General features: G+C 61.3%; 1 protein-coding gene across 1 annotated transcript; it reads left to right on the top strand.

The window, feature by feature from the left end:
• The first annotated feature begins 339 nt into the window (after positions 1-339).
• Positions 340-6,470, top strand: SH2D5 (SH2 domain containing 5). The gene is made up of 9 exons (XM_021683528.1): positions 340-426; positions 783-863; positions 1,332-1,406; positions 2,383-2,529; positions 3,791-4,039; positions 4,202-4,376; positions 4,703-4,811; positions 5,291-5,450; positions 6,267-6,470. Exons 1-9 carry the CDS (start codon positions 340-342, stop codon positions 6,468-6,470), a joined length of 1,287 nt encoding a protein of 428 aa, XP_021539203.1.
• The last annotated feature ends 2,966 nt before the right edge of the window (positions 6,471-9,436 follow it).

The following is a 9,436-nucleotide window of genomic DNA, read 5'->3' as shown; positions in this document are numbered from 1 at the left end:
TAGCCTGCCTCTCCCCGCCTCCTCTCTCCTTTGTCACCATCTAGCATATGCCCTGTCTTACTGACTGATTCGTTCAGTGTCCTTCCACACAAGCCTGTTGGCTCCCCGAGGGCAAGAGGGAGTCTGTCATTTTGTTCTGGGCTGCGTATTCCCTGTGTCCGCAGTGCCCTGGACATTGCCTGGCACACAGCAAGGGCTCAGGAAGGATTTGTGGGATGAAGGAGTTCACTGGCCTCTGAGGGGGAGCAGTGCGGCTCGAGCGCCCGGGAGCCATCCTTTCTCCCCTGCCCTTTGCAGCCTCCTCTCCCGCGGAGCTCGAAGCCGGGCACCCTGGGGGCCATGCAGAGGGCTGGGGCAGGGGGCCGGAGGGCCTCCGACTGCGGCCCTGCCCCTCACCGGCCCAGGTGCATCACCAAGTTCGCCCAGGTGGGTGGGGCCGCCCCCGTGGGGTATGCTCTGGTGGGCCGGGACTGAGTGCAGGTCCTGGGGGGTGGAGAGGAGCTCTTCCTGTCTTCCCTCCCGGCCCCAGACTCGAGAATATATGTGTGTGCACAGAAGAGGAGATGGGGCTTCGAAGGGGCAAAGAGGCTTGACCAAGGCCACCTGCTGGGAAGGCAGCAGAGCCTGCTAGACCCCAAGTCCAGTGCTCTGTCACTGTCCACAGCTTACCCAACAGAGCAGAGTGTGTCGGGGGGGGCGGGGGTGGAATCTGGAGGACTGGATCAGGAGCCATGGTCCTGACTGCCCTGCCTCCCTCCCACCCTCACCACACCCCCAAGCAGTATGTGGGCTCCTTCCCGGTGGACGACCTGGACACCCAGGAGAGTGTGTGGCTCGTGCAACAACAGCTGTGGGCACTGAAGGTAGGGAGCCCGGGGGGCGGGGTGGCACGTGCCTGTCCCTGGCAGGGATCACAGCCTGGGAAGGTCAGGCCATCATAGAGATGGAGCGGGTGAGGCCTAGGGAGGGGCGGAACCAAAGCCATTCTGAGAAGTGGGCCCAGCGAGGGCCACACCCAGGCACCTGAAGCCATGTCCCTTATGCCCTGGGACCCCTTCCCTTGGGCAGTCATGACCTGCCCCATGGGTGGAAGCCACAGATGGGAGATGTGGGGGATGGTCATAATATGGCCAGCTAAGGCCCTGGCTGAGGGGTGGTCTGCCAGGCCCCATCCACACCTCCCCAGCTCCTGGGGAGTCCACTCTGCAGGGCCCAGTCCCTTGGCAGCCAGGGTGGAGTTGGCTGACCAGCCTGTGGTGACCGGTCCTATGGCAGGGCAGGGCAGGGCCTGGAAGGTAATGCCTGCCCCCAACCAACTCTCTCCCACCTAGGATTGTCCCCGACGCCAGGCCGTCATCCTGAAATTCAGCCTTCAGGGCCTCAAGATCTACAGCGGGGAAGGAGAGGTAGGAGCCTGTGTGGGTGCAGGTGAGGACTGGAGAGGACCGGTGTCCTCCTCCCTCAGAATGCACCCGACCCTGCGCCACCCCTCGAGAGTCCCTGCCTCCCCAGCCTGCTCTGGGCCTTTGGATGTCCTCTCTCCAAGGGCCCGACCCTCAGCTTGGCAACGGTTTCTCACCCCCAGCCCCGGCCCTCCAAAATCTCCAGGCGCTACCTCCTGGCCTGAGTGTCAGGACCATCAGCCCCAGGTTTCTGCAGGCCCCGGGCCTCTGGGTAGGCCTGCCCAGGGTTGGCCGGGGGGCTGTGTGCTGCACACTAACCTTGTGCCAGACTGTGTACCCCACAATCCCGGGGACAGTCTCCTAAGACTGGTGCGAATTGTGTCCCAGAGGTATGCATTGCGGGGGCCCCGGGGTCAGGTCCTGGGCCATTTGCACGAGGTCTCACTGACCCCCACCCACAACCCCATCAGAGGGGGCACCATCCCCACTCAGTAAGTGTCACAAGGGCTCTGAGGACTGTGCTTACCTGCCCAAGTCACCCAGAGAGCCAGATTCAAACCCTGGTCATCTACCTCCAGAGACCAGGCATGCACCCCAGGGCCCGCTGCCACTGCCTTTCCCCGTGACCCTGCAGGCTGTGAGCACTTTGCCGCTCAGTTCCATAGCATGGGGGGAGGGGGGCGGCAATCCCAGCCAGCAGGTTAGCAGTGGGGAGCAAGGGACCGAGCTGGGAGGCCATGTGAAGGATGAGGGTTCCCATTTGAAGTAGGGCTTAGGCAGGCATGGAAGGAGGGAAGAGTCCTTCCCCCAGAAGCCATGGGGCGAGGGGGGCGCCCTAAGCTGGGCACCCAGGCTGGAGAGCAGGCCCCGGAGGCCAGCCAGCAGGTGTGTGGGGCCCACAGGGCTAGCACCCACTGGGCCAGCAGCTGCAGGCCACGCGGCGGGTCTGATGGAGGCCGTCCTGCCCACTCCACCCCAGGTGCTCCTGATGGCTCATGCTCTGAGGCGCATCCTCTACTCTACCTGGTGCCCAGCTGACTGCCAGTTTGCCTTCATGGCCCGAAACCCCCAGAGCCCGGCCAGCAAGCTCTTCTGCCACCTCTTTGTGGGCAGCCAGCCTGGAGAGGTATCTGGGGCACAGGGCTGGGGTTGGGGGTGTGCCGTGAGTCAGCATGGGCTCCGGGGACCAAGACCTTGGAGGGCTCAGCTAAGCTGGCCGGAGTCCCCTCCAGACAGGCACTCCTTGCCCCACCGGCTCCTTCTGGGGCTCTGCCCACTGAGGACTCCACAAAAGCAGGTTAGTGGCCTCAGCATTCTCCGGGGCCTGGAAATGGGGATCAGGCCATGTGCTTAGAAATTGGGTGGTCACACTGCCAGGCCTTTGCTCATGCTGTCTCTTGGCCTGGAATTCCCTTCCGCTTCTGGCAAGTTCCAGCTTGCCCTTCAAGGCCAGCGCATGTGTCTCTGAAACCTACCTGGAGTCCTCTGGACCACTCTTCCTTCTGAGGTCCCAGGACATGAAACACTCTATCATCGGTCTGTCCCTAATCACAGACAGTGGAATTCTTTGACAGCAGAAACTGGGGCCAGGTCTTGAACTGCTCTGGTGCGTGGCCCCATGGGGCTAGTGGGTGAGTGGGTAGATACCAGAAGTCAAAGCCAGTACGACCACCATGAACAGCAGAGCCTTGGCAGCCAACTGTGTGGCCGGCAGAGGTTGGGCTCAGTGCCATCTAGCAACATTTGCCGTTACCCTGTATCTCAAGCTCTGTGCGGGCTCGTGGAAGGACAGGTGGCTGAGACATTGCCCTTGATCTTCCAAAGCTCACAGTTCCAACATGTTGGGGCTGGATAATGTGTGTTTGGGGTAGAACATACTGGCCCCGGAGCAGTGGGCTTTTGCTGGGGGCTCTCTGTGCTCCACTTCGCTAAAGAGCACAGGGAAGTGGGGATGGGGAAACTGAGGCCCGGAGGTGCCATGCTCTGCCCAGAGTCACACAGCAGCCCCTAAATGACAGAGCTGGGACTGGATCCCATGTTGCAGGACTGGAGGGTCTGGGCTCATAGCCACTGCTCTAAAAGGGCGCGGACATAGGGTGGGGTAGTCAACCCAGGGGCAGGAGTGCATGTAGCCTATGTATGTATTCCCAGCTCTAAGCATGCTGTCTGGAACAAAGCAGATGCTCAGGATTTGTTAAATGAACAAAGGAAGCTGGTAGGGAGGACTGCGTGGTGGTGTTCTGAGGGATGAGTGGGAGTTTTCCCAGGAAGAATGGGGAAGAGGATCCCAAGCCAAGGGGTGCGTGCCCTAATGGTGAGTGGGTTGATATCTAAGGAGTCCCCCAGGAAACCTGTCCTACCTGAGCCAGCCCCTTCCTCCCCGCTAGGTCCAGACCCTGCACCTGCTGCTCTGCCGATCCTTCCAGCTCGCTTACCTCTTGCAGCACCCTGAGCAGCGGGCACAGCCTGAGCCCTGCCTGGGGTCTGCAGGGGACATGCCCGTGAAGCCACTGTCCAGCCCTGGGGGCCCCCCTGGCCTAGTACGGGAACCCTTCAGCCGTGATCAGCTCTCACAGAATGTGCACGCACTGGTCTCCTTCCGGCGGCTGCCAGCAGAGGGGCCTGCGGGCGGTGGGGTATGCTGCACCCCAGCCAGGGAGTGGGCAGTGGACAAGGGAACTGGGCGAGGGTTTGGGGGTCGTGGGAGGGGAAGGCGGCACATCAGCGGGAAGGGGCTTTGCCTGACCTGACATGGGCCTGAGTCTGCCTGCCCCTGGGGGCCCCTTTTGGTGCCTTAGAAGGAGCTGCCAGAGTCAGAAGGCCGACGGGGCACCCGCCATGCCTGCCTGGGGAATCCTTACTGCTCGCCCACGCTGGTGCGCAAGAAGGCCATTCGCAGCAAGGTGATCCGCTCTGGGGCTTACCGAGGCTGCACCTACGAGACTCAGCTGCAGCTGTCCGCTCGGGAGGCCTGTGAGTCGCAGGGGCTTGCCCGCCGCGTGGTTGCAGGGGTGCAGGCCTGGGTGCGCCCTTGTGAGTCAGAGGGCTGGGCCTGTGTGTGGATATGCCCGTGTCCACGTGAGTGTGCATCCAAGGTCTGCACGCCCCGGGGGCTTGCCTAGGTGATTGGAGAGCTGGGGATGTGCTCCAGCTGGTGAGCAGGTTTGAGTGGGCTGTGCCGTGCGCGGATGTATCTGTGCAGCGGGGAGACTTGGTGAGGAGACAAGCGTGGCGGTGGGGCGGCCTGGGCTCCGGAGGGGACGGCCTCTCTCCCTCTGACCCCTGGGTGGTCTCCACAGTTCCTGCCGCGTGGGAGGCGTGGCCCCGGGGGCCTGGTGGCCCCTCGTGCCTGGTGGAGAGCGAGGGCAGCCTGACGGAGAACATCTGGGCCTTTGCTGGCATCTCCAGGTAGGAGGGGCCTGGCCTGGCTGGTGCGCAGCCCCTCGGGTGGGCAGAGGAATGGACTCTGGGCTCCCCCAGGGTCCTGACGTGTGCACCTTCCTGTGCAAGGGCAGAGCCATCCTGACCTTGGTGGCCCCGGGCCAGGGGCTTCCCCCACTGGGCCTGTTTTCTCAAATGTGAAATGGGGATAATCACAGGCCTGTGGAGAGGATCAGATGGGGTCATTCAGGCAAAGCTCTCAGCACCTCGCCTGTCACAGGGCAGCCGCTGGCTGAAGAACCGCCAGCTCTTCAAAACTCTCCGGGTTGGGTCTTGAAGCAGTCAGCTGTCAAGGACCCCTTAGACGCCCCTTAGGAAGAAGTCTAAAAGCTTCCCTTGGCGGACGGCCTACTCTGGGTCAGGCACCGTTTCTGGTTATGCCATCGCCCAGGGGAGCGACGTGAGGCCGGGTTCCCGCCCTCAGCCTCTCCCCGCTGCCCTCCCAGGCCCAGCGCCCTCGCCCTGCTGCGGAGAGACGTGCTTGGGGCCTTCCTGCTGTGGCCCGAGCCCGGCGCCAGTGGCCAGTGGTGCCTGTCGGTGCGGACACAGTGCGGTGTGGTACCCCACCAGGTCTTCCGGAACCACCTGGGCCGCTACTGCGTGGAGGTGAGCTAGCGGGCAGCCGGCCCCGCCCCGGCCCCGCCCCTGGCCCGCAAGCCCCGCCCTTTCTGGCCAGCGGTCCGGAGCCCACTCGCCTCATCACGGTACCCCACTGGCTCTCTCTGGCCACACCCCTTATTTAACTAACTCTTCATCTAGTTTGTCACTGGCCCTGCTGGCCCCGCCCTCGGGCCTCCAGAGGGGGCTTTTTTTTTTAAGATTTTATTTAATTATTTGATAGAGAGTGAGCGAGCACAAGTGGGGGGTGGGTAGCAGCAGAGGGAGAGGGAGAAGCAGACTCCCCACTGAGCAGGGAGTCGGCGGGGACTCGATCCCAGGACCCTGAGATCATGACCCGAGCCGAAGGCAGCCGCTTAGCCATGGGAGCCACCCAGGCGCCCCGAGAGTCTTGGGCCCGGGTCATGCCTCCCATTTCTATAGGAATCCCAGCTTTTAAAAGTGGCTTTCCCACACCCTAGCCCATCTTCTAGCAGAGCTGGAAACTGACTGAGAGAGGGCAGGCGCGGGCCTAAGCTCACCCAGCCTCCCGGCTTCCAGGTCTGGAGTCTTGGCCTGACCACAGGTTTCCAGGGACTGGATGTGCGCCCTTATTACAGGCTGAATGGCTCAGTCCTGTCCAGGCTGGCAAGAGAGAAAGAGAGGAGACAGTGTCTGGCTCTGCCGTGAGCAGGACGGTGACCTCTCTGAGCTCGAATTTTCTCCCTTCTGAAGTGGGGCAAGATCCCTTGTGAGGGGGTGGCAGGTGCCCAGAGTGGAGCCATGGGGGAGGGGAAGCTGGAGCTTCAGCTCTTTCCGCCCTAGCACCTGCCTGCCGAGTTTGCCAGCCTGGAGGCCCTGGTGGAGCATCACGCTGGGACCGAGCGCAGCCTCTTCTGCTCCCTGGACATGGGCCATCTGAACCCCAGCTACGAAGATCAGGACTGCGGGTCCGAGGGCAGACCCCCCCGGACACTGCGGCCTCTTGGCCATGCCAAGTCAGAGGCAGAGCTGCAGGGCCTGGGCTAGGAGGCTCACCCCCTGGACCTACCTCACCCTGGGTCCTGGGCCTCAACAGGCCGCCCTGCCCTTCTGCCACCTTGCTGGTCACCAGTTCTATCCAGTCACTCTGACCCTTGGACCAGTCTTCCATCACTTCACTGACTGTGGTAGGGGGGAGCCCTGACATTGGGGATTGCTGGGGGCTTCTCATGAGACATGGGGCCTGCTGAGATTGGAGGAGGGGCAGGCGGAGCTCCAGGCTTCCATTCACTTGCTGGGTGACTTTGGAAGCTTGTCTCTGGGCTTCACTTTACTCCTAGGCAGGGAGCTTTCTGAGGGGGGCAGGAAGGTTTGTTCATGAGGGATGTGGCCCTCTCCTAAGGAGGCCAGGCCTTGGGGCCCTGACCAGGAGTCTCCTGAGAGTACCCAGAGGTAGCCAGGCACATGAGGGGGAGGTGTCTGGAAAGGCAGGAGTGAGTTCTCACCGTGGATGAGGACCTGGGGGCGAGCCACTCTGTCCAGGAGAGAAACAGAACTTGGAGGAGCTGACGGGCACAATGGCTGGACTGAGCTGCACCCAGGCTGACAGAGCACAGCCTGTGTCTCAAAGCATCTGACGTTAAGGGAGTCTTCCATTGAATTCTATGAATTCTGTTCATAGGAATGAGGCTTAGGAGGGCACAGAAGGGCAGGATGGACAAAGAGCCGTGCCCCCCACCAAGCCCGCACCCAGGTGGACATCTGTGAATAGAAGGGACGTGAGCCCACGGGGCAAAGAATCTCCGTGCTGCTTAGAAAGGCTGGTTTGTCTGCAGTCAAATCCACAGGGTTGTGATTCCTGCCCCCACGCCCCCAAGGACCACCAAGGCGCGCGCACACACACACACATACACACACACACAGGTTCATTTCCTTTGTCCATTTGACTAGGAGGGGCCAGCAGTGAGCCACAGGTGAATAGGGGTGGCCAGGGTCCTATTCAATTCATCCTGCAGGCCAGTCTGGGTTTAGGGGCTGCCTGGGAAGCCACCTGATTCTGGTCCACTTCCCATAACGTGGCGCTGGCCATGGTTGTCAGGGGCTGCTTCACCAGGCCTGCCCCACTGGGGATGGGGTCAGAGCAGAACCATCCAAAGGTGGATCCGATGTGGGCCCTGCCAGAGGGGCCTTGGCCTCAGTGGGCAGGGCGGGTACAGGGAAATGACTCTGGCCTAAGGCACTGGCCCTGCAGTGTCTGACAGGTCCAGGTACCCCGCCCCTTTATAATAAGTAAGCTCGAAAGATGGACATGAATACCGAATTATTTAGGGCACAAGTTCACTTTGGAGGAACTTCTATTCCTGAGGCAGAGGCGAGTCACGAATGTGGGGGCTGCCCTCTCCCGCATCTGGGAGTGGGATGTGACTGTTCTGTGCCTTGAGCATGACAGATTTCTGACTCCTGGGAGGGAGAGGGCAACCCTGATGGAAGAGAAAGAAGGGAGGCTCCTCAGGAGGTCAGGCCTGGGCTTCCCAGCTTACAACCGCCTGCCAAGGAAGTGGTCTGGGCTGGGGACCATGTCACTCTCATCACGGGATAGCAGGGGTGGGAGGCGGCTGTCCTTTGGGGGTTCTCACCAGAACCACAGTGCTGAGTTTGCACTGAATTGGAGGGGGGACTGGGGCTCAATTTACAGCCATTTCCACCAGGACGCCTGGTCCCTCGTGGGAGGCCTGGTCTCGCATTTCCCTCGCAAGGAGAGGGGTTTGCCGATCCTGTGTCCAGAATTACATTCACTTGCTGGGTGACTTTGGAAGCTTTAAGACCTGGTGACTGGCCCCGGGCTGAGGCCAAAGCCTACCTCTGTGAGAGATGGGTTTTGTTGAGCACATCCTCCATGTGGACGAGGTATCAGGAATGTTCTCAAAGCACTTTAACATTCTGTCACACAGTATCCATCATGTGGTATGCATAGGGCAAGGTTTTTGACCCACGTGTGCAGATGCTTCAATGTCTTAATCATAGATCAGTTTTCTCTTTGTTCCACCTGGGTAACCAGCTCTCCTTACTGTGTGGACTTGAAACAAATAAAATGCATTTCTTCAGATTGTCTAGGACAGACTTTTCCTTTGAAAGGCAAGGTCTTTGTCCAGTTTGCCTATCTTGGTTTGCCAACCATAACTTCAGCTGGTGCTGAATGGTGAACCAGAGGGATCCTGTTCTCAGGGGCTCAGGATGACCTGAAGGAACAGGGTAGGTAGATTTATTCAAATCATATCTCTTCTGTTAAAACCTTCAGTGGGTATTTCCTGCAGGAAAATGACAGCCGCTATTCTGGCTGGAGGGACTTGGGCTGCCCGGGGGGGATATTCGCCTGGCAACCTCTCCGGCCAAAAGACTTTGGCTCTCACAAATAGTTTGGTTTTGTTTTTTAACCTGCGTCTTAGAAAAAAGGACGGCGGCATTAGAAGGACGCTTTGCTCTGTCGGAGGCAGCCCTCCCCTGAGTCAGTAGAGGGATGTGGATAACAGGCAGCAAGGTCCCTGTCGCCTCAGTAGGTCTCTAACTACCGGGTGAGGCCCTGACTTCTGTATCTCCCCCCGTCCTAGCTGGGCAACCTCGGGCAAATTGCTTAACCTCTCTGAACTGGGCAGTGGGGATTAGAGGAGAGAGCTGACGCTCCCGCGAAGCGGGCCGCCCGGCCAGCCAACAGCTAGGGGACACTCCTGCGCGACTCTCCCAGCCGCGGGGTGCAGAGAACGCGCCGACCCCCCTGCCCCCCGACCCCGGGAGCCGCCGGCTGTGACGCCACGGGCGTTGCCTGGCAACCGCGAACGCCGCGGCGGCGCGCGTGCCCGCGGGCGGCTGGGGAGGCTCCGGGGCTCGGGTCCTGCGGCGGCGCCTGCAGCGCGGATCCCCCCCACTGCCTCCTCCCCGGGCCGGGCCTCAGGGACGGGCAAGCCCGGGCGCGGGAGGAGGCGGCGGCCCCGGCTCCGGTCCTGCGGCCCCCCACC

This window comes from Neomonachus schauinslandi, chromosome 4 (assembly GCF_002201575.2).
Source record: "Neomonachus schauinslandi chromosome 4, ASM220157v2, whole genome shotgun sequence".
NCBI lineage: Eukaryota > Metazoa > Chordata > Mammalia > Carnivora > Phocidae > Neomonachus > Neomonachus schauinslandi.
This window is presented reverse-complemented; position numbering and strand designations above follow the sequence as displayed.